This window comes from Lepisosteus platostomus, chromosome 2 (assembly GCF_059453375.1).
Source record: "Lepisosteus platostomus isolate fLepPlt1 chromosome 2, fLepPlt1.hap1, whole genome shotgun sequence".
In the NCBI taxonomy this organism is placed as follows: domain Eukaryota; kingdom Metazoa; phylum Chordata; class Actinopteri; order Semionotiformes; family Lepisosteidae; genus Lepisosteus; species Lepisosteus platostomus.
Window position 1 is genome coordinate 30,931,157 of NC_142612.1, and position 25,645 is coordinate 30,956,801.

The 25,645-nt window shown below is 42.6% G+C and overlaps 1 protein-coding gene across 1 annotated transcript; it reads right to left on the bottom strand.

Moving 5' to 3' along the window:
- Positions 1-6,539: 6,539 nt before the first annotated feature.
- Positions 6,540-20,876, bottom strand: LOC148676208 (uncharacterized). Its single transcript, XM_088644285.1, has 3 exons — positions 20,750-20,876; positions 18,416-19,517; positions 6,540-6,552 (listed from the first exon to the last, which is right to left on the bottom strand). Exons 1-3 carry the CDS (start codon positions 20,874-20,876, stop codon positions 6,540-6,542), a joined length of 1,242 nt encoding a protein of 413 aa, XP_088500411.1.
- Between the last annotated feature and the right edge of the window lie 4,769 nt (positions 20,877-25,645).

Here is a 25,645-nt window from a genome sequence, read left to right on the forward strand (position 1 = left end):
ACCAATGCTCCAGATTGACCTACTGTATTATTTAGCAGCATTTGTTTTCCAGATCTTTAAATACCTGTATTTTAAATGGAAGGACTACGATTGATGTAGATAATTTATACATTATTAGTGTAAAATACCACTTGATTGTACCTAAGAATATTAGTTTTCCTCTTCTAAACTATTTTTTCTACATTGTTTAGACTATCAATGATGATTTGCTCTGAAGGTGCTGAAAGTGCATTCAGAATCAGATGTTTGTAACTGTGGGAAGATAAAGAACTGATGTAATTATGGAAGAGCAGTTATTTTATTGTATGATGGCCATGTTCAGGGGCAATAGATTTTCACAGTTCGCCCTGGACTACTGTAACTTGCTCCTTCTTTAGAATACTGCAACGAGCTTGTTAAAACCCTCAGAAAACATACTTGGGTATCTAATTACAAGCATAATATTTAAAAAAGCACCAGTGTTGGAAAATGTATGTAGAAACTGTACATTTTTGGAGGATATTGTTTCCATTTATCAAGGTTATATACAGCAGACTGTTCATATGGAAAAAAAAACTATGGAATTCAATGTACTATTATTATTCACCCCACTGCTTTTCATCAACCTTATGTTTTAAAATACTTCTTTCACTTGTTCAAAGGCTTGTTAGAGCCTAAATTCAATTATGGCACACTGTAACAGACTGTCAGTTCTCTTTAGCAAATCGTTAGTCAAGGATTTTGCTTCAGCAGAACATTGCTGCTTGACAAGCCTAATTGTTGTGAACCAGCTAAAGGCCTGCTAATGAACCCAGGATATGTTGGGCCCGTAGTTTGTTCCAGACTGAAATTTCGAAAACTTTCACAAGATCAAAGTGGAGCAAGGCGGACCATTTGCTAAATTGTCAGCTCTAGATTAAACCCGTCTCAGACACTGCTTTAAATCTCAGGCTTTAAGAAAAGAAAAAAAAAGTAGAGAGGTAGCTTCTACCCTACACTTTTCATCTTCCTAGTAAAATAATGCTGGGAAACATTAATTAAGTGATGACTTGGAGAAATAGCTCTTCAGCAGCATCGGCACCATGTGTTGCAGTTAATGAAAAACCAGGGGACAGTTTCCCTTTCTTTGGAAAATGCATGATACTGTCCAACACAGTCCAGTCTCCAACAGAGTAATAATTGATTAATAAAGTTACGACTAAAGTTGAAAATGATACTTGATATTCTTCCACAAGTTATTTCTATAATCTGAAATCAATTGGTGTTAGCCTGTAATACTGGTAACAGAAAAATATATTTAACACTGAATGACACTGAAGAAAATATATAATGTATATATATATATGTTTATATATACACATGTCAATGAATAAACTACTCATGCTTAAATTTGAAAATGTGAAGTTTTTGTTTTGTTCTTTGTCAAGATTCAAAGGAGTTAAAGCATTCACTCCTTTCATGGGTGAATTTTGAGATGCTCCTTTATTCTTTCCATTAAATTCTAAATGTAAAATTGTACTACATGCTGTAGTTGTTAGTCTGTTCACAGAATATTTAGTGTTCATTTCACTATGTTTTTATAAAATACACATTATTTTCTAAATATATTCCATACTTAAGAATCTCTATAATTTTGTACTGACTTCATTTTTCCTTAACAAAGGTTTTATTAGTTTTTTTTCAAACCAGAGTAAATGGAAAACAAAACAATGAGACTTTTCCCCTAAACTTAAAAAATGTCCTCCACTGCCCCTGACCCTGTATCAAAGCAAAAGACCCTGAAATGCAATCAGAAAGCCAGTGCAATACAGATCTGATTGTGTCTCCAACATCTTCCTCTTGTCACCATGAATCCAAGCAGTAGAGAGTTACATACTGTATAAATAATTTATAAATAATTCCAAGACAGACCGGGATCCAGTGATGTCCGAGAGGAGAAATGCAGTGGTTCCCCAAAAAATATTTTGGGGGATCTGGTGAAGCTGGGCCAACCATATCTGTTTCTTTGGCTACGAAAGGCCAAGACTGGAGTTACCATTTCATTAGAATACAAGGCAACCAGGCAGCAAATATTCTTTGCATTAGGATAGTGGGCAGCAAGGAGGAAGCCTGGCTATAAAAATCTGACAATGGAATGGTGTACACTACTGTTCTAATTTCGTCATATGCATTTCCAAATGGCATGATAACACCTTAGAACATAACTTGCTGTCAGAGCAAATGAACATAGTAGCTTTGTCAGAACTCTTTACTTGTCCCAATAACGGGGATATAATGATTGGTATAATAGAAATATTAATATATTTACAAAAATTATTATTCTCAATAACAGTATACATTATGTAAAGCAGAAGGGGTCCTAAGTGCTGCAAAAAATCAGAATTTTTATAACCCTAGCTTTGATATCAGAACAAAAAGTTAAATTAAAAAGGTAAAAAGCTCTTTAGTAACCAGAATATAACATCAAATATAATTTATAACATCAATTTACATATCGGATAATGTTTCTTGTTTTTATCAATTAAAGAAAATGTATACCATATTCTTACTGGTATTGCACTGGGAAAAATCATGCTTTAAGTATTTTTTAAATCCTCCTCTGGAAGGTATTACACTTACTTGACACCAGTGTACTATGAGGTTCAGGCACTTCTGAGACAACATTTTTGACCATTCCTTTATTTAGAACTTATTCAGCCCCTTCACACTGTTTGTGTTCCATTTGTGAATTTCTATCTTGAAGTAGAATCCTAAAATGTTCAATTGGACTGAGGATTTGAGATTGAGACAGACAGTCAAGAACATTTATTTTGTGTGCAGTTAACCATTCCTTTGTCATTTTGGGCATACTGTATGCTTTGGATCTTTGTCATGCTGGAATGCCCATTTTTGGACAAGCCCTCTTGCCTTCTTATCGTCTTGCTCTAACGGATACACTTTAGTTTCTAGTCTTTGTAATATGATTGCTAGTGGTCAGTGCATTACTGTTGGATTAATACTAAATAAAAAGTATCACATCGATAGTTACTGTATATCTGTAATGCTTTGATTAAAGAAATGAAGCAGGAAAAGAACATTTTCTGTGTTAAATTTGCTTTTTTAGTTTTAGAGGAAAGCCTCTTCAAAGATTAATCATTCTGAAGAGCCCACTGGAGAACCTTAGCACTGAATATGCTAAGGCAAAGATATGTTCATACGTGAATTGATTGTGAAATAAACTGTAACTTTTAAGTGTCTATTGGTCTTTAAAATACTCCAAAATCTCAACACACTTAAAGTCTGTAAAACATCAAAATCTAATTGCAAATTATCCCATGATAATTTAATCATGTGATAATATTTTTTTACACTAGAGGTCATCGGTGTTTTTTCTTAAAAGTATTCAAATAGAGCTGACTTAATACATCTCATTGTGAATTGGTCCCTTGGTGTCTCCCTGAAAGGAAACTGTACTTAGAAAAATATTTTTGTTGTTATACTGTATACAGAACGGACACTCACATATTGCAAAAAGGTTTAAAATACTGAAAGATGTCTTCATAGCACCTCAAGCCAAATATTGAAACCATGAACACATTAAATTGCATTAGTCTGTTGTCTATTGACAAATACGGCTTGCAGAAGTTACTCAAAACTGGACTAAATGTTTCCAAAGTATGAACTCAGCTGCTAGGCCAATTACCTGTCATTTATGTGACAAATATACAACATATGGAGCAGGTCGTACCACACAAAGAAGGTTACCATTAATACTACTAGATTTTGCATGTCTTTAATGTTTTGCTCTGAAAACCTTAAGGGGGCTGTTCATGAAAACATCATCTGCCACACTAACGTAGAACTTAAAAACAGGCACACATAAGTGAAAAAACATCCCCAATGCTACAAAAACAAAAAAGACATGTTTAAACTGCTAACTGAAAGCTTTCTTTCTGAATAGTTTTTGTGACATTTTCACTCTAATCTTTGTAGTCATGAATAAAGTTCTATATATAAATTTTGAATTAAATCATTTGGAATGATCTTAACTATACTTATTAAAAATATGACCCATTATAATCTTCTGTACTGTAGATCTAGCTGTTCATTTTCTAACAGCTTTATCCTATTCATTGTCACAGAGATCTGTAGATACAGTAGCCCATTTAAATTATGATTATGTAGTACCTAGAGCTCTTCTATGTTCTGTTTTTGCATGAATACCTGAGGGGGTGACGACATGTAACAGATATTAAAGTGTGAAAGCTGAAAGATGGCTGTGCCTGGCTATCTATATGTCATCTGACGCTGTGCCAAATGAAGATCAGGTAGGAAAATGATAGCTCTAAACATGAAAGCAGATCTACGAAAGAATGGCTGAAGAATACATATTGCATTTTAGGACAGCCAAGTCAAAGTCCGGGCCTCAGCCCCATTAAAATGAGAGGACCCGAAGAAAGTTGGTAATGCAAAAGAAAACCTCAAAAATTACTTTTAGCTGAAGGAGAATCTTTTAGACTTTCAGTAGTGCTGTGAGGAAGAATGGGCAAAATTCCTAAAAGCCAATCCAAGAGACTGACAAGCAGTTTCAGGAAACGTCTAGTTGAAGTCAGTAGTACTGAAGGCAAAGCCGCCGTCACTGAATCTTAGAGTTTACATACTTATTCACACATGGCTATTCAACAGTTGAATCATTTTGTTCATTAAATAATCGCTTTTTTTTTTAACTTTCTGTCAAAACTAAATTAGCATACACCTCTGCTTTCTTTGGAAAATCACTTTTGATTGCCAAAGGTACGTGTAGATTTAAATGCAATTGGACATTATTAGGGTGGCACAGTGGCAACCAGTTTCCTCCCTAAGTCCAAAACCATACTAGCAGTTTAATTGCCTTTTGGGAAAATAGGCACTGCTGTGAGTGTGTGCATGTCTGTGTCTGTTTGGTCTGTGTATCTGCACTGCAACGGACTGGCTTCCCATCCAGTTTGTACCCTAGACGTCTCTAACAGTCTAGGAGACACTGAGCCCTGCTACACTAACTCTTCTGGGACTACTTTAAGTAAAGAGGTGAATGTCCGTGACAAGAAAGCTTTAAAGAGGAGCGTGGCCACATTTACCCTCTGTGTTGGAAGATCATGTTGGTATGCCACTATCAAACTAAAAACTTATCAATTAAGAGAGTATACAAAGAAAATTTCATTTAATTTAATTGTATTTCTCTTTCTTAGCCAGAAATTTAAGGACAACGTGTTTGTGTTTCTAATCCAACATTAGTAAAGCTCAACGACAGAAAAGAAGAACAAAGAACTACAAACTAGAGGAGACCATTAGGCCTATCTAGGTCAATTGTTTGCTTGTAGCTAATTGATTTAAGGACCAGCCATTTCCTGAACAATGCTGGGGTATTAGTTTCAACAATATGTCTGGTTACTGTAGCTTGCTCTGGTGTAAAAGAGTGCCTCCTCTATCAGAAGTAAAAGAAATAACAATGTAGCAAATATGATAGCTTTATGCATTGTATGACAAGCCTACTCAAAGAGTTAAGCGAATGGGACCAGAGTTCATAAGATCTTGGTTAATAGAGATCAAATTCCAAAATTCCATAAGGACAGACACAAAATAATGCAATGAGTCATTTACAACAAAACCAGGCCAGTGACCTATTTGGAGCACTTGTGCCCTGAACTATACACATCAGCCAGCTGTTAGATAGCAGACAAAAATGTTGTTACTTGTTACTCAGCAGCTCTTAACAGGGTTACTGATGGAACCTTTTAAGAGCAAAATTACAGCAGAGTGAAAATACAGAAACTTGGCTGATGTCATGTCACAGCTGTTTGGTGAATAATGTATTGCAGTCCCAATCTTCTTCTCCTGCAGATAAGCCTAAACAATATTCTCTTCTATTCAAATGAACCATTCGCAAATTGTGGCACCTTGCTGAAGAGAACCAATTTAATGTGTTCTTCTTTATCCTGACTCACTAAAATTAGTTTTACTGACATGCAATCACTACAATTAAAAGCTACTTTCCAGATGCTGTATTTTTAATTTATACCACCTCTTGTTTAAGTTTAATCTTTCAGTCATGTACACTAAGCATTTTCCCAAGTCCAAATGTATTTGTTTCCCTAATTTAAATGTGATTCCTTTTACTGAACCCAATGGTTTTCACTTGCTATTTTGTTCTCTAGCGCAGAACCATCACTGAAAAAATTGAATTGACTTGAATTTCAAGACTGAAGATAAGGAAGGGCAATGACTTGAATGTGAAACTTATTTATTTTAAAATAAAAATCGGTCTTGGCAAGTCAATGTGAATTTTTATTACATTGGTTTTTATTTCTATAATGACTAGTTTCTGCTAGTTTGTAATTGTTACTTATGAGGTTGTGAAATGTGTCTCTGAGAACTCTATCATACAACATAATTCTATAAAATGAAACACTGTATATAATGCTTAAAGAAAAAATAAAAGTAAGCAAACTATTCAAGATCAGTAAAAAATATTATTTGGCCGATTTAAATATATTTTTTACTATAGCTTACTGTATGAATTAAGGCTGATACAGCTTGCACTGTTACTGGCAGTGCCTGAAAGAGAAAAAATAAACAAGAATTCCGTAAAATTGAGTTTCAATAGATCTTTGTTTAAACAGCCGAAGCACACTGGGAAAAGGGGTCTGTCATTTCTGTGTATGCTTCAAGAAGTCTTTTGCATTTGTTACCAGTTGAAAAAGACATCTGCCCATTTCAGCACGAATTGCCCCTTTCACTAAACATCATTTTAAAACCCCTTTCAGAAAGACATATACCTCATGGCTGAGGTTTGATAAGAAGGACACAAAGCAATTGCGTTTTGACAGGAAGTGTCAACATAGCTTTATTCTGAACAGGTGTTTGAAATTCCTGTTCTGATGTAGAGGTCTGCTTACAGGCCATAAAATAAAGCTTGCCTCTTCAGTAGCATATCAAAACACTGATTTTGGAGAGCTTTGTTGCTCAACAAGAGGTTGCCCAGGGCAAGCCTCTGATTTAACATTCCAGTCTCCCCTATTCTCCAGGAGGCACGCAGGGTGTACAAACAGGACTGCAGGAATCTTTTCACAGTGACAAGACTGCCAGAGTTATAAATGTCAACTTAAGCCAGTGGTGATAATATTGCAGTGTTATAATTTAATAAAGGCTAGAAAATTTGGTCTTTTAGGCTTAACAGGAGAGCAGCATGGTGATGTGGCATATAGTGTCATAGTTCTAGGATCCAGAGTTCAATTCTTGGGTGGTGCATCTCTCTGTGGGAAGTTTACATGTTGTCTCTGCTCTCTTGATTTTTCCAGGTACTCTGGTTTCCTTCTACCTCGCAAAGACAAAGAAACGGAAAGATTAATTGTGCAATGAGCACCTCAGCTCATTACATTTCCTGGTCAGTAAGACATCCTGCAACACATAATTCTGGTCTGTGTTCGGCTGTTCGAATGAATGGCACGTTCACATCAACTTTGAAAGGCTCATGTGACAATCGCAGTCAGCACACTTTGAAATTCCAACTGACTAGGTTACTAAAGTTTATGGGCCTACCCTATGAAAATCACATGATTCTGTAATACCAGGTAGTTCTGCTATTACTAAGTGACAGGCCGTCTTTAGAATAGCTTTCCAATAACCTCTATGTTTTAATTAATTAGTTTGGTTAGATCCTAATGAATGAGATAAAGGGGTGGAATATATAGAGTTTTTGGCGTGACTCACCTAGCTGAGCCCAGGTGTGAGGATAGGTTGCCCCAACCCCCTCACTATTGTAAGGAATGAGCCGGTGAGCTGCTGCAAGGGTGCAGATGGGGAGATAGGAGAGGTGTGAGAGAGATATGTGAAAGGAAGTCCTGGGTGCTAGACTTATACATGTTGGTGAGAGGAAGTGTATGAGATTAGGATCTAACCTTCATCCTAAACTGCAGTTATAAACTTCATTTATCACCTTGTCATGTCCCTTAGCTTTCTCTGTACTGGTTATACAAATGACACTGTTTGTGAGGTAACCTGGAGTTTGACTGAACCAAGATGATTCTGCTGAAGGTACAAAAGATATCATATATAAAATGTATAATTAATTAATACCAGGTTCTGTTGCATTAGAACCTTATAAAATTATATCAATTCCAAACACTGGAGAATGATTTTGCAGACTTCAACATTTTTAATGATCTTCAAAGCTTTCTAGCAAAAGCAGTGAACTTTGGAAAACAAATTGCCGAAGATAAAAAAAAATGTCCCTCTGAGCCAAATTTTTAGAAGGTGACTGAATTTGAATTAGACACTTAACGTAGCGTTATATGAGATGATTTAGAGCATCATTTACCATTTACTTTAGAAAGAGTCCAAGGGGAATACACATTCTTAACTGTTTGGATTTATGCAGATTCAATGAGATAAGTAAAAAAAAATGTTTCTAGGCCGGAAACTGAGAGAGTGCACAAGTGCAACTGTAAACCCCATTTGCAGCAGACGTTTTGTGCCCCAGAAATATCACTCTAACATTGTTGCACAACTAAGGTTCCATGCTACTACCAGCACTATTGACACTGACATAACACGTGTCCAGCACGTATTCTGGTATTTGGGGTATTTAGGGTAATTGATATGAACCAAATGACAAGCAATGACCAGCTACAGCAACCAAATCCTGAACAGTTTGTTTTCCTATTTTATCAAGCTAAGCTTTAAAACTGGACTTTAAAATTCTGTATTTCTGTGATAAGATATCAAGGCTATTGTGTGCCATTGAAAGATACAGTATTACTCAATCCTTTATTGAAATAACAAATTAGTATCTTTGTATGAGCTAAGTTACAAGCAATTAGTGAGTTATAAGAGATAAATGTTCTGTCACTGCATTTTGCCATGATGCTCTGTTGAATGTATTCAGTGAAGTGATGCTGTCCATTTAATGCATATTATATTTCTTTCATCATAGCAAATGAGTTCCTATATTCCTGTATTGTACAGTATACCGCACTTATTTCCTCAGAAGCACTTATCTACAGTACAACCAGTCCTAAAGAAGATGAAAAAATCAAATGTGGACAGAAAGGTTTTTGTAAGTGTGACACTTCCACATTGCACATCATTCTGTTGAGAGCAGAAGCTGATTCAGTGTAACAGCTCATTGAATTGGGGTTCTTTTTCTTCATCTTATTGCAGGACTGTATCGTGCACATCCATTTGAATAAGACGCACTAAAGAGTGCCATGCTTGTTTTTCTCTCTTTCTGATGGAAAGGCCTTTTCAGACATGGCTGAGCCAGATAGCCATGAATTTAGTTCTACAGTCACTTATCGTGACTGCGAAGACAAATGCCTTTCGCAGCTCTGTCTAGCAGAATCAGAGAAGGTAAAATGTCCTCAGTTCTTTCCAAACACAAGAACACATTTGTTCTTTTCCTATTTTCTCGTTAGGCCTGACAAAGGGTTAATGGGCCAAAACAACTCAATTAAAAAAGTCAACAGTTTTTGGTTCCCATCATCTAAATTGTGGCCATGCAGTCCAGAATATTGCACATTCCTCACTAAAGTAGCACATCTGGAGTTCAAACAGACAAAAGTTTTCTTTCATATTAGATGTTTATTGTTCTGTGAGATTGATGCCGTTAATATCAGCTTTCAAAATGACAGATTAGCATCACCAGTTAATCAGTGCTATTAGGAGATAAATATCGGTAATTTAATCACTACAGTAATTTCTTTAACAATAATAAGATTTACAAATGTAAGTGATTAAGTAATTAGCTTACATCTCTGCAGATTACAATCCCTTAGAGTTTGGTAAATCTGGTTTCTGAAGATTACAGTATTTAATTAAAGCCACCGCCTTTTTGTGAATGAGATTCATTTGCTGTTGGCCAAAACTTGAAGTACTTTATAAATGACCCTCACATCCCTAAAAGGCCCCTTTTTAGTAACTCTACCAATTTCCCAGTGAAAGTCTGTGTCTTGCACAAGTGGTGTACACTAGGGAAATGAATGCCTTACATTAAAATCAATTGAAAAATTATGTGCACTTGATAAAATAAAGCCTGGCCCTGTACTGGCATATCTAAACAGCTATCAAGGATCCCTTTGTTGCTCCATAAGCATTTGCCCAGGGCAAGTCTAGGTTTCAACATTCTAACGTTATACTCCTTTATTTACAAAGTAATTTGACGGTTAGTGTTAATTTCCTAAATGCGACATAAAAGGGGTGCTGGAGAAAGAAAAAAAATTAAAGGAAAAAAAAATCATAAAAACAGCAGAGAATCAGCCAAATTGCTTCCATGTGTGGTACACTGCCAGAGCAGCTCTCTCTCTATAACCATGTTTGACCTATTGAGCCTGAGCCAATTCAATTTGAAAGGCAGTGTTCTTTAATGAAGGCCTAATTTTTATTGCCACTCCATTGACTTCAAAGCCGTTCAGGTTGCCAAACATAATTTCACTGGAGGTATTTTCAGGTGCACTGCAAATAGTTCATAAATAATTTCCCCATTAGTCTACTTTTCCTCCCGAAATGCACTTTGTAAATGTTTAGTCTGTTACCTCTGCTCTGGTCCTTAGCAGCTTAAGAAGTCAAATAGCATTTTGCAGCTCTGCAACTTCTCCAATATTTCATATTGAGTTAGAGTAAGAACAGAAAAATCAACATTACAGGATTAGTGAATTAAAACGAGTCTACCCAAGGAACAGTAATAACTAATACCTTATTCCAATTGACTCTGCCACTCCCAATAGCTACAGGCCTGGAGAAAAGTCAGTGGCAAGAATACTGAGTATTGATCTTTCTAGCCAAGCAATTTCAGTTCTAAGTAAAATGATGTATCAATGAGTTATAATAAAACTCAAAACTGCTCATTAAACACATCACCAAAGTCTGCAAGCTTTATTGCACATTGGAATGCAAAACCATAAAACTTAATGAATAGAACTGCCCTAAAACCTTACTTACCATAATTATTAAATAAGGTGTAAAATAATTTTAAAAAATAACGTTTTATTCTTACAGAGATATATTATCCATAAAGCTTTGAACAAACTCAGTTTTGCTATTTTCACATACTGTAGCAAAAAATCAACATTAACCAATGTTTGAATAAAAAGAGAGGGTGCAGCATATTTAAAAAAATGCATTATTTGCTTAACCAGTTACATTTTTCAGGTTATTGTTGTCCACACAATATATAGATTATATTTAAAGAGCAGAAACAGTTTTTTTAACACGAATCTGTATTTTGTTTAATGTAAACATGCATTATATGGAATCTTCCTGGATCTATTTAACTATGTTTGTGTAAATACCTTCATAAAACAATAAGTAATTACATACAGGAGGTGAGGTACGTCTGAATTTTTGGATTCTTGGAATCACGTCTGAGCATACATTTCAAAGAAAACAAAAGTACTATTTAGAATGCCCGTAACGGAATTGATTTTTTTCTTTTTAAATATTATTGTTCTTTAATTGCATTTTTTTCCCTGCAGCAGGCTGCAACCTTTGAAAAATAAGACACTTCTTTCTTTGTAACAGTGGAGGTATTTGGCAATAAAACACACTCATGTCAATGTACACATAACATGTTTAATATGAAAACAGGCCATAAATCATGGCTTCTTGCAATGATATCTGATTATGCTTACATAATTACAGCTGCCTTCTTTAAGCCTTTGCATTTGTTCTCTTCTAAGAATTACATTTCCTCGCTTAAGAAAACATACAAAAGCTTGGACTGTTCCTAGTGAACGAGCCGTGTCTTTGTATAGGATATATATATAAAGAAGGAATAGGAATAATTTGCTTAATGATATTTGTTTCAATGTTGAATTCCTCTTGTGTTATTAACTGCATCAAACCATACCACCTCTTTTTCTACTATTTTCCTGCATTCTTTGGTTTTAACACTGCCACAAATTCCATTTTACAAGCCATTCTACATGATCGCTTGTCCAGCAGTCATATTCTAAAGCATTTACTATACATCCAGCCAGTCATATTTCATACCTTATGCAATCTTCTAAATGTTCTCTTTAAAAAGCCCCAATGCAACGTGCATCACCTACTGTATAGTCTCATGCTAACTGAGCAACAGAGAGAGTTTTTCACTTAATTTCACACTCGTCTGTTCTTCAGATTACAAACTTGGATACGTCTGGAATTGTGAGAGCTATTCAGTACAGTATGTCAGTGTTTAAGCACCACTAAGAATAAAAAGACATATCAACATATATACAGTATTTGACAAATCAGAAGTCTTACTCATTTTCTAAAGAGAAATAATTATTTGACTGTTGTTATTTGGAACTAATGAATTTGCCATCTAACAGATGTAACCCGTAGTCGAAGTAAACTAAACAAAGCTATCTTTTCAGATAATAAGTCTACCATTAGGTGTTCCAACACACTGAGTACAAAAGGAAGTGCTGTAAATTGACCTGAAGAGGACATGTAAAACCCAGTAAAATTCACCTCTCTGATCTCATTGAAAATTTGAGAGCGATTTTGTTTTCATTTTGAAACAGTGAGTTTTAGGATTCCAAGAAAAATAATTGTATGCGGTATTTATTCATATGACATTAATAATAAACTCTGGTTATTTTTTCAGCATTTTAACGAATTTCTGGAATAATGTGCTGCAGAACCTATGGCATCTGTGATCAACAGTCTAAAAATGTAAAAAGAGCAACACAAAAGAAGGGGAGTTGAAAATCGCACTCTCCACATCTGGTACATAACATTTCTCTCTTCTATTTGTTTCGTGCTTATTATGAAATTGCATATTAAGTTAACATGTTTATTGTACAACAAGTATGAACCAAAAAGTCTGCTAAAACAGTCTGTAAGAGACCTTTTCACCCTAAAGTCAATTCCAGAAGGTAGCCACAGGAAATTGTAGAGCTTGACCTGTGGCATTCAGGGAAAAGAGCCTATCTAAGTCAGTTAGGGATAGAGTTGCAACACTTTCATCTGTTATTCTCCAAGAAAGATTTAGTTTGCTTGGATAAATCTGCATGACTTTCCATTTTTTTCTGTAGATTCGTTTCTGTATCCTGCAACTTTAAAAGGGCAACAAACACGTGGACATGTCATCTACTGAGGAGCAGTAGGGTACTCTAATTGGTTTGAAATGTGAATTGCTAATTTACATTATGTTTTACCAGTACACACTAGTGAAGGAGTTAATTTTTTTTTCCCCACATGAAACCCAGGGTTAACATAAGCTGACATCAGCATTTCCATCTTGTAGCCTGATCTTGTCAATTCCAGAAGCTAAGCCTGGTAAGTACTGAGATGGTAGACCTCCAAGGCAGAAACAGGTTGCAGCAGTACTGGTGGACCAGGAGGCACTACTCTTAGTATTTTCAAACCAGATTTCTGCACTTTGTTGACTGGAGACACTACTGTGCTGTAGGACAGGATTGAGGGTAATTGGAGATCAATTTATTAGCCATATACAATTTCTTGCATTAGGAATTTGTCTTTTCACATACCCCAGCTTGCTCTTCATGAGACACACAGGCGAGGAGAGAGAAGCTTGGGGTCAAAGCACAGGGTCAGCCATTTATGTAGCACCCCTGGAACAAATGGGGTGAAGGGCCTTGCTCAGGGGCCCAAAAGGGTAGGATTCCAACCACAGGCGCAGATCCTTAGCCACAGTGCCACCGCTCCGCCCAGTTGATGTCAAGTGCATTTTTAAGGTGTTTTTATTAAATTCCTTTTAGCAACAACAAAGGTGAAAAATTATAACGGGTACCTCATCAGCTCTGTAGCAGTTTCTGAGGATCAGAATTTCCCTCATTTGGATGTGTTATCAATAATGCAACCTATTGGACCTCTGGAAAAGGAAAAAAACACTCTGGGAGTGTTATTTGATACACTGGTATTCCCAAGGAGTCTCCCCATTATAAACTGGTCACCTAATAAAAGCAGAATTAAAGGAGAGCAGATTAATTAAAAGTATCAGTTAAGAGCTCAGCTTCAATGAACACTTACTGTAGCAGATACAGAGGTCCTCCAGGAAACTGGGAACCAATATGTTGGTTGAAGTGCTAAAATGCTGCCATGACTACTTGGTTACTAAAGATCTAACAGTATTGTTTAGAAGAGCAGGGGTCTCAACCCTGGCATCCCCTTTGCTCTTACATAATCTGGCCTACTTAAAGTTCTACCTCTCTCTCAATTCAATTTGCTCATTGATCAAATTCTAGAAGTAACCTGTAACTATTCCCACAATGTGTATCAGAGGACTTACTGTACACATCAATGCTGTGATCGGAAGTCACCTTTTATGAAGGAAAACACAAAATTCAAGCAAGTCTTTACGTCTACGTCTTCTCTTTACAATGAAAAAGACAAATAAATTACATTTTTATAATAAGACACCATAGCAAGTAAAATAAGGGGTTCACAGCCCATGATTGTGGAATTTGCCTCATCCCAACATTGCCAATGTAAATCCGTTGGACTTATAACAGCTGCAAAGACTCAAGGATTTTGTGGACGGCACATAAGAAATTGCTTTTGAAACTATTGTAGCGTTTGCAGGTTCTTTACAGAACAAGGACGAGTGGAGACGCGATTAACAAACAAGCATTAGCTTTATTCGTTTACAACCACACAAAACCCAACACAGGATCTACACACACATGAGGAGACTGACGGAACACGTACACATAGTTAGGGTGGTAATTACCTAACAACACACTACACTTTTACAGGACTACACAGGGCACTAGAATCACTAGGACATTATTTACACAGGTAGGGTCAGCCGCTGGTCATCGTGCTGACCCTCAGACTCTCCCCGGCTACCACTCCCAGCATGCCCAGCAGTACTACGAGCGCCTAGGGGCGCTTCCTCCTCACCACCAGGCGAGGGCATTACACTGCCCCCACCTGAAGCGTCTGGCGTCTCGCCGACGTCGAACACCCCCCTCAGGCTGTACTCGTATTCGGCCAACTGCTGCGGAACCCTGCATGAGCGGCCGCTGCGCCGCGGTGACGGCTGGCGACCCACAGACGCCCCACTATCGGCCGGCTCCAGCCCCGGCTGCTCCTCTAGAGCCTCCCCACACGGCTCCTCCTCCCGGGCCCGGTAGGGGGCCAGGCGGTCTCGGTGCAGGACCACCACTCTCCCCCGTGTTCGCAACCGGACACGGTAGCAGACCTCGCCCACCACCCCAAGTACCTCAGCGGGCCCCTCCCACGACGGCGCCAGCTTAGGGCTGAGGCCTTTGCGGCGGCGCGGGTTGTACACCCAAACCGAGTCCCCGGGCTGGAAGGCAGGCCCCCTGCAGCGCAGGTCGTAGTACCGCTTCTGCCGGACCCCCGCCTGTGTCAGGTGGGTCCGTGCAAAGCTGTGCACCCGCTGCATCCGCTGCCGCAGGTCCCACTCGTAGTCCGGTCCAGCCGCCGGTGCCGACCCGTCTCCGGGCGGCGGGCCGAAGACCAGGTCCACCGATGTTCGCATTTCCCGGCCCAGCATGAGCGAGGCCGGGGTGCACCCGGTGGATTCCTGGACCGCAGTCCTGTATGCCCAGAGCGCAAGGGGGAGGTGGCGGTCCCAGTCCCGTTGGTGCCGGGACACCAGGGTGGCCAGCTGGGTGGCGAGCGTCCGATTAAACCGCTCCACCAACCCGTCGCTCTGGGGATGCAGCGGTGTGGTCCGCGTCTTAGTGATCCCCAGGCGCTGGCACACTCTGGCGAAGACCTGGGACTCGAAGTTATGCCCCTGGTCACTGTGTAACTCCTCCGGCACCCCCAGCCTGGCAAACATCCCCTCCAGCAGTGCATCGGCCACCGTGGGGGCACTCTGGTCCGGGAGGGCGTAGGCCTCCGGCCACTTCGTAAAATAATCCATGGCCACCAAGACGTAGCGGTTCCCGGCCTCGGTGCGCGGAAACGGGCCGAAAACGTCCACCCCCACCCGCTCCATAGGAGCCCCTACCTGGTGTTGTTGGAGGGGGGCCCGGGAGCGCTCGGGGGGACCCTTCTGCGCCACGCACACCGCACACGTTCGGCAGTACCGCTCCACGTCCCGGTGGCAAAGACCCCAATAAAAATGGCCTCGGAGACGCTGCAGGGTTTTTTTACCGCCGAAGTGCCCCACGCCAGCTGCCACCGTACCTCGCCACTGGAGGGTACCCGCCACCCCCGTCGCAGCACCCCGTCCTTTACCTCCAAGGCCTCCCACAGGGCGCAGAGGGCCTTGACGGACTTTGGGTGCGGGGCGAGCTCCTCTCGCGTAGGCCGCACTCCTGCTGCCCTCCAGCGGAGCACCGGCCCCACGTCAGGATCAGCTGCCTGACGCTGCGCCAGGTCTGGCAGGCTCACCCCCAGCGGCCCCTCCCGGGCCGTGGCCGCGGTGCTCACCCCCGCCACGGTGCGGACAGCCTCCTCACGCTGCTCCCGCCGGGCGCAGTGGTGGCAGTCCGCGGCCTCGCAGGGGCACCGCGAGAGAGCGTCAGCATTGAGATGGCGAGACCCCGCACGGTGCACGACAGTGAAGTCGTACTCCTGCAGGATCTCTAACCATCGCGCCATCTGCCCCTCCGGCTCCTTAAAGTGGAGCAGCCAGGTGAGGGACGCATGGTCGGTCCTCAGCCGGAACCGGGTCCCGAACAGGTACGGCCTGAAGTGGTGGACCGCCGCCATCGCTGCCAGCAGCTCGCGACGGGTCACGCAGTAGTTCCGCTCAGGCCTAGTCAAAGCCCGACTATAGTAGGCCACTAAGCGCTCCCCATCCGGCCCCTCCTGCGCCAACACCGCGCCCACCCCCGAGTCACCCGCGTCGGTATCGAGAACATACGGCAACCGCGGGTCGGGGTAGGCCAGCACGGGGGCCCCCACCAGAGCTTCACGCAACCGGCCGAAGTTAGTCTCACAGCCCGAGTCCCAGTCAAAACAGCGGCCTTTGTCGGTGAGGCGGTGCAGCGGGGCAGCGATGCTGGCAAAGTCCCGGGCAAACCTCCGGTAGTACGAGGCCAACCCCAGAAAGCTGCGCAGCTCCGCTACGGTGCGTGGAGTCGGCCAGCCCCTCACTGCGGCGACCTTACCTGGGTCCGTAGCCACCCCTCGCGGTCCAACAACATGTCCCAGGAAGGTCACCTCCCGCCGCAGGAGCTCGCACTTGCGGGGGTTGAGCCTCAGGCCAGCACGGCGGATGCAGGCCAGCACCGCCTGGAGGTTTGTCAAGGCCTGGTCGAAGCCCCGGGCATGAACCAGCAGATCGTCCAGGTACAGCACACACTGGTTCCGCGGGACAGATGCCAGCACCCTCTCCATCAGCCTCTCGAACGTCGCCGGGGCATTGCACAGGCCAAAAGGCATGACAGTAAACTGCCAGAGGCCCTGGCCGATAGAAAAGGCCGTCTTCGGGCGAGCATCGGGAGCAAGCGGTACCTGCCAGTAGCCGCAGCGGAGGTCCAGGGAGCTGAACCAGGTCGACCCAGTGATGTAGTCTAGGGCGTCATCTATCCTCGGCAGGGGGTAGGAATCTTTCCGGGTGACCTCGTTCAGCTTGCGGTAGTTGACGCAGAACCTCCACGAGCCGTCTTTTTTTTTTACCAGTACAGCTGGCACCGACCACGGGCTCGCGGAGGGCTCAATCACCCCCGCTGCGGCCATCTCCCGGATCTTTTCCTCGGCGGTGGTCCGCTTGGCGTGAATCATGCGTCCCGGTGATTCACCGAGCGTCGCCGGTGTTGATCTCGTGTTGGACCAGGGCAGTGCGGGTGCAGTCCTCATCTCTCGCCGCAAAGAGGTCTTCGTTCTGGGCGAGTAGCTCCTGGAGCCGCTGCCGCTGGTCCTGATCGAGGCCCTCGCAGCTCCGCTGGTAGAGATCCTCAACGGCGCGCCTCGCTTCCACGCAACACTCGGCCCCCGCCGCCGCCGCCTTGTCTGGCCCCCGGCTGACTCGGGAGCAGGATCCGGCACGCTCGCTCCCCGGCTCACAGGCCTGGTCTGCCCCGGCGACTGCCGCCGCCGCCGCCGCCGCCGCCACTGCCTCTTTTTCTCCCGGCTCCGGCAAGCCCGCGTCCCTCGGCCTTCGCCGGGCCTGCCCTCCACCAGGTGAAGTCACTCCCCCTGCCACACCAACTCCTGCCGGCTCAAGTCCAAACTGGCCCCCACTCGCTGCAGTACGTCCAGCCCCAGAATGCAGTCCTCCTGGATGGGTGCGAGGTAGCAGGGGTGGCGCACCGTCGCTGCACCTAGACGGAAGGCAAGCACCTGTTTCCCCCGGACTGCAGCGAGCTGTCCCGTCACGGTCCTTAGCCGCAGGCTGGAGGCCGCCCATCCTGGGGGGTTGGTGCCCTCGGTGTCGGGGAGGACGCCTGGCTGGAGTAGGGTTACCGATGAACCGGTGTCGAGTAGGGCCAGGCAGGGTTGGTCCTCGATTTTGCAGTGGAGGTACAGGCCCCGGCTACAGCCGACTCGCCCCACGGTGGCGTGAGGGGTGCCGGTCTTAACAGCGCTCTCCGGAGCGGGGGTTGAGGTGTTCGAGGGGCGGCCTTCCCCACGCTGAGCCGCCCCGTTCCCGTTTCCCGACGCCGATCGAGGAGTGCGAGGTTCGGGTGCCCGGCAGAACCGGGCTCGGTGTCCCCTCTTCCCGCAGCGGTTGCAAATCAGCGTGCGGGGCTGTTCCGCCGGGGTCGCTGCCCGGGCTGGCTCCTCTTCCCCCTCGCTGGATCCCTCCGTCGCCGTCTCGGTCAGCCGGCAGGGCGCACTGCGTCTGCTGGTGCTTCCAGCCACCCCGAACACGGCCTCAGCCCGTGTAGCAAGGGCCAAGGCCTGCTCCAGCGGTGTTGGCGCGGCCAGTTGCACGTGGCGCCGCAGCTCCTCGGGTGAGAGGGCCTTGAGAAAGGCCTGGAGAGCCATCTCCTGCTGCGCCTCCCGGGGGAAAGTTGGGTATCCTCGGCGGGCGAGGAACGCGACATCAGAGGCAATCGGGCCCAGTCGCTCTCCTGGTTGGCGCCGCCGCAGGGCCAGCCTCTCCCGCATCAAGTCCGGCGCCTCCTCCACACCGAAGCGCAGCTGGAGAGCCGCCGCCAGCGCCGTGTATTCGCCTCTGTCCTCCTCCGGGACGTCCAAGAGCGCCTGGCAGGCCGCTCCTTCCAGCGCCGCCGCCAGGTGGCCGACCATCTCCGCCCGGCTCCAGCCATTCGTCCGGGCCGCGAGCTGGAACTGCGCCTCGTAGATTTCCCACGGCGCTTCCCCATTGTAGCGACCTGGTCTCACCCGCGCCGATGGGTGTGGGAATTGCTGATCGGCTCCGGCAGGGAGTGTATCCTCTATCTGGGGTGCTCGCTGACCAGGAGTAGCGGCCGGTCGCCCCAATTCTACCGGCGGAACCACTATTGAATAGCCCTGGTAAGGGCTGTGGCCACCTGTCGCACCCAGGAGTTGCTCAGGCTCCCTATGTGCGCTGCCGATGAGTTTTGTTTCTTCCAGCGTCAGCCAGCGCTTAATAGAATCGGGTACTGTCTGCCACGAGTTGTCCATTCTGCCCGCTTCTGACACCAATGTAGCGTTTGCAGGTTCTTTACAGAACAAGGACGAGTGGAGACGCGATTAACAAACAAGCATTAGCTTTATTCATTTACAACCACACAAAACCCAACACAGGATCTACACACACATGAGGAGACTGACGGAACACGTACACATAGTTAGGGTGGTAATTACCTAACAACACACTACACTTTTACAGGACTACACAGGGCACTAGAATCACTAGGACATTATTTACACAGGTAGGGTCAGCCGCTGGTCATCGTGCTGACCCTCAGACTCTCCCCGGCTACCACTCCCAGCATGCCCAGCAGTACTACGAGCGCCTAGGGGCGCTTCCTCCTCACCACCAGGCGAGGGCGTTACACTATATTGTACTCTGCATTGCATTTTTTTCAGGCATGTTTGTGGGTTGGAGTGTTTGTGTGGTTACCCTGTTCTGAGAACGTTGAGGTTAGCGGTGGAATCCCAGCATCTTCTCCCTGTCAACAAAGTGTTCTGCAGGGACTACTAAGCAATCACCATCGGCTGTTTAGCTAGGGACTGTGTTGTACAGTATCTTATGTGATGAGCATGTAAATGAATCAACATATGAATACTGTAGGTCATTTAAGGTTGAAAATGTCAAACGATGTTTTTTATACTACCCTCTATATGGTTTGTAATAATTGTTGTTGATTTTTCATGGCTTTATTTTTGCTAGTACATTAGGGATTGAAGGATAATGTAAGACTTAAGAGACTACAGACTATGATGAATGCAAGCAAGACTCCGGCCTGAACTGCATTTAAAGGGTAAGCTGCAAGGATTTTGCATATCTACAGATGTTTTATTTACATTTTATCATGGAGAGGTACAATTGTGACAGAGCAGTCTGTCACTGTGGCAAATGGAACATGCTAGGACAGGGGTGGCAGAAGTTAATGGAGCTTATTTTTCTAAAATAGAAAAATTTTCAGGCGCACTATGGCTGCCCTCGCATCATCCAGGAGGATGCTGCACATTGGTGGTGGTGGAGGGGAGTCCCCATTACCTGTAAAGCCCATTGAGTGGAATGTCCAGAAAAGCGCTATATAAGTGTAAGCAATTATTATTATTACAACACCAGAGTGTATCAGTTCTCACTAATTTACCCTGTTCATTTCTCAGCCTGTGGGTGCACACGCAGGTTGTGGAAAGGAGGGGAACAAAAGGTAGAGAACACTATTTTTATAGAAACTGCACTAAAGAAACAAGACAGTGTAGAATGCCACCAGCTTACCTCTTAACAGCATTATATGAGTGGAGAAGTCAGTACCTATTTGTTTGGAGGGGTCCTCAGAAAGGTCAAAAAGTTGCAAACAGCTAGGAGACTGGTTATATGCCTGAAAGCTTAGCTTGAGGATCATACTATTGCTGGGATGCTGAGAGAGGAGGATATCAGAGCCTAATATTATTACTAAAAATGGCAACCAGGATTAGAAGATCTAATGAATGTCTGTTCCTTGTATTGGTATGGCTTTCATTTGTGTGTCCGTGCTATGTGTTGTTTTGTCTTGTGATTTATATGTTTTACACCTACAGTATAGTATCCATAATGGTACATCCCAAACCCTATTTAAAGGGTGTTGTGAGCACTAGGAGCGGTTGGGAGTCAGGAGTCTAGAAATAAAAGCAAGGTGTGTGATATTATATAAAGTTTCTTGTGGTTATTTTTGTTTGATACCTGGTGAAGAATGCCAGTGAGTGCTTGTGTGGCCAGCTGCATGCAAAACTTCAATAAAACTGACCTATTGTTTGCTGTGAGTGCTGCCTTGCCCTTGTGTATTTTTTACCAAACACTACCCACACGGGAGGTGTTGTGTGACAAATACTGGAGTAATAATAATAATAATAATAATAATAATAATAATAATAATAATAATAATAATACTCTAGACATGCTGCGGTTACAAAAGAAAAGTCTGTGGATTCAAGACCATTCAAGATCAACATCAAGGCAGGGTTCAATGTAGAAATCTTGTTATAGCCTCATGTCAAACATAGGAGGAAAATCACCCTACATGTGTCTTTTGTATGGAAACCAAACTATTATAGAATGTGACACTACCATAGTCTCCCAATGGCATCATGATTCTAGTTATTGTTATACTGTATGTATAGTAATAAATTTGCATTTTTACAGTTTTTGATCTATCTCTGTTAACCATATTTTCTATTATTCACCAACAAGTCCATCTTTGTAGTTTTGTATTCAAATTTGATTAGATGTATAATATACTGTTGGTTTTTAGTTCCTTTTTTACTTGATCTTGCAAGTTCTCTGCAGTTAATCAAATATTAAAATAATCTTAATTTTTTTAGTTCCTACCTTACAAAGATTTTGATTCATTTTCTCAATTCTGAATTGCAAGTCATTTTACAATTAAATCTGTTCAAATCCATCCAAAAAGTCATTTTCCTCCCAAATTAACCCTAATTAAGTTGATTGAAATATAGTCTTGGCATAACTGTATGTTGAATTGTTAATTTCAGAAGATCTGTACTATAGATGTGACTCAAAAGATTATGATTTAAGATATTTATCATTTAATTTTTTTTGCAGGATTTTTAATCTTGAAAAACATAGACAGTCTCTAAATTGCATACATGTTCTCAAAGCCCTCAGATTATTAAAAGAAGCTCTTTCCTTAACTAGTCAAGCAAAAGCATAATTGCTCTCTTGTGGCTTTGAAAATAATGCCAAGACAGAGATTTTTAGAATTCTTATTAATGTATAATCCCAGAAAAAAGTGAAATATGAAGTAAATATTTTATAGCAAAATTTCTATGAAATACAAATATGAAAAAAGGAGTTTAAACTTTAATAATAAGAATCACCAGCAACTCATTATCTTTGTTGTTTATATTAATGAGTGAATTGTTCTCTAAAATGCAACATAATGGTAATTTCCAAAAAGTAAATTAACAAGGTTATAGAATTGGTAGCTGTTACCTCACAGCTCTTGGGTCCTGGGGTGAGTCCTGCCTAGGGCACCTTCTGTGTGGATATGCATGTGCTTCTCCCCAGTCCCTCATGAGATCCTACCTTGTGTTTCATTTCTTTCTCCCACTGTCACGTATTGTAACATGCTTTCCAGGTTAATTGGTGGCTCTGTTTCCATCAATATGTATATACTGTAGATTGTGTATGTTTGTGCACTTCAATGGACTGTACTAGAATCCAGGCTGCCACCTTGTTCCCTCTGCGTGCCAGGCTCCAGCTCATACTGACTCACTACGAATAAAACATTATTAAAAATGGAAGAATTAATGGAATTCATCATGCCATATTCCTGAAAGGAGAATCTGTCCTTTAACTAAATACACAGTCCTGACTTGTACAATGTCTTCAAGTTTCCTCTTTGGTTCTTTTTAAAGAGAAGGTCCTCGTTGCTTTTCTCATTAGTTTTCTGCTCATTTTCCTTTAGTAACTCTTAACTCTGAACAACGACTGTTTCCCCTTTTCCCTTCCTTTCTCTTGCTTCCTAATCCTACTTGGTTTGGTCTCCTTTCTTCCCCCTTTTTTCTCAATTTTTGGTCGTCCAACTGACTGCTCCTTTGGCCCGAGCTTTTTATGTAGTTCTGTCTATTGTCTCTCCCCAATCTTTCTTTTCATGGCTTGCACCGGAGCTTCCAGTTGCCGACTCCCACTGAACCACAAGGTGTGAGAGCACAATATCAGTATCACATCCTAGGCTTCCTTTCCCCCTCCCTCAGCTGATGTCCAATTGGTGCATTATTGGCCCTCGACTCTTCCCACTACCAAAGATTCAATGTCACATCCATCTGGGAATGACTTGCAACCTGCGGTTGCATTCACACAAGTGCTCCCAATCCATTCGAGCCTGTGCGAATGAGATTGGTCCACTTTGCCTTTCAATCAGCCAGCCAATCTACTAATCAAACCTCTTTTTAACACCCATATAAATGCTTGATTCACAGCATATTCAGGGTTCTGACATTGAGATAATGAGAGCCAAAGGTGCCAGGCAGCCATGAACAGTCCCCATTTCCCAGGAAACCAGGTAGCTTGGCTTGCCTGCTTTAAAACCCCAAGCAGTCTGGCTATTTAGAAAACTCAGGCACATCTGCTGCTGTCAGCCCTGTCTCCCTGAAACCCAGGCAGCCTTTAATCTGACAATCAATCTGCATGAAGCACACCAGACAGCTCTTGTTGCACTCGACTCTCCCTGAATACCTTTGGAGAAACCCAAAGCCCTGCTCTGCCTGTGGTACTGCACTGTACTCGTGGCATAACATTCCTTCCACATAACCAGCTTATGTTTCTTTTTTTGGGGGGAGGGGTTGCTTGGAACATGTCCTCTTTCTGTTTAGGAAACCTCACCAAGTGGTAGCACTCTTCCTACTTTCACGTCAACACTAAGGCTTTCTCATTTGTGTTATTGTATTCTGAACCTGCAAGCTCCTCATACCCAGATTGCAGGTAGTAAATTGTAGGCAGTAGGTATTTGTGCAAATGCATGTGTTTGGATTGAGAAATGGTTAATAAAAAACAAAGATTACAGTTAGGGTGTAAATACTCAAACTGGTGTGATGTAATTAAAGGAGTACCACAGGGGTCTATACTAGGACCACTGTTCTGACTACTATATATCAATGACCCAGATTCCAATAGAATTAGTAACATAGTCAGGTTTGCAGAAACTATAAAATTAGTAGAATTAGCAAACTCTGTAGCAGTCGGAATGCAATTCATAAAGATTCATAGACATTTCAAGATTTTGCAGATACCTGGCAGATCACCTTAAATGTGGACAAATGCAGAATTACATGTATGGAAGGTAACAGTAAAAACTTGTCTGTATAAATACAAAATTAAGAAGGGCTACTACTTAGATGTATATGTAGACACATCATTCACATTTCCTAAACACTGATGGGAAACAATAAAAAGAAAATATTCTGATATAGAGATAAACATAGAAATCAATTAATATTATGTTACAATTGCACAATACGCTAAAACCTAGTTTAGAATACTGTGTACAAAGGGTTACAATGTTGTGAACAGGTCCAATGAAGAGCAGCTAGATACATTCTGGGGCTTTAAAGAATGTCCTAAACTGACTGGCTGATAAAACAGAATGTTTTTAATCTTGAACAAAGAGTACTAGGAGACCTAATTCAAGCATTCAAAGACAATAATAATAATAATAATAATAATAATAATTGCTTACACTTATATAGCGCTTTTCTGGACACTCCACTGAAAGCGCTTTACAGGTAATGGGGACTCCCTTCCACCACCACCAATGTGCAGCATCCACCTGGATGATGCGACGGCAGCCATAGAGCGCCAGAACGCTCACCACACATCAGATATCAGTGGGGAGGAGAGCAGAGTAATGTAGCCAATTCATAGAGGGGGATTATTAGGAGACCATGATTGGTAAGGGCCAATGGGAAATTTGGCCAGGACGCCGGGGTTACACCCCTACTCTTTTCGAGAAACGCCCTGGGATTTTTAATGACCACAGAGAGTCAGGACCTCGGTTTTACATCTCATCTGAAGGATGGCGCCTGTTTTACAGTATAGTGTCCCCTTCACTATACTGGGGCATTAGGACCCACATGGACTGCAGGGTGAGCACCCCACTAACACCTCTTCCAGCAGCAACCTTAGTTTTTTTCCCAGGAGGTCTCCCAACCAGGTACTGACCAGGCTCACACCTGCTTAGCTTCAGTGGGTTGCCAGTTGTGAGTTGCAGGGTGATATGGCTGCTGGTGACAATAATATCAACCCAATGGACATCTTCAGAATCAACAGTGAAATATAAATCTGAGGGCACAAGTGGAAACTACATAGACGAGCATTTAAAATAGTGGAAAGGAAGCGCTTATTTACGCACATTGTTGAGAAAGTAGGAAACAAGCTGTTGAAACAATTATGTATGAAACAATCAAGTATGAAACAATCATGCTGTTGAAGCTGATACCCTAGTTAATTTCAAGAAATAGCTTGATGATGTCCTGGCATCAATTAGCTACTAACTACCAAATGGTTCAGATGGGCCCAATGGCCTCCCATTTGTAACATTTTCATGTTGTTATGCGCTGCGTAACCAATGCATATCCCAGGCACTGGTTAATTTATTGTACATGTGACAACAATATT

Bases quoted from the DNA above. Each gene is read 5' to 3' on its own strand.
- LOC148676208 (XM_088644285.1), bottom strand. From the start codon at position 20,876: ATGATCCTCAAGCTAAGCTTTCAGGCATATAACCAGTCTCCTAGCTGT. The intron at 19,518-20,749 runs GTAAGCTGGTGG...TGTTCTGTAAAG, and splicing joins TCATATAATGCTGTTAAGAG to AACCTGCAAACGCTACATTG.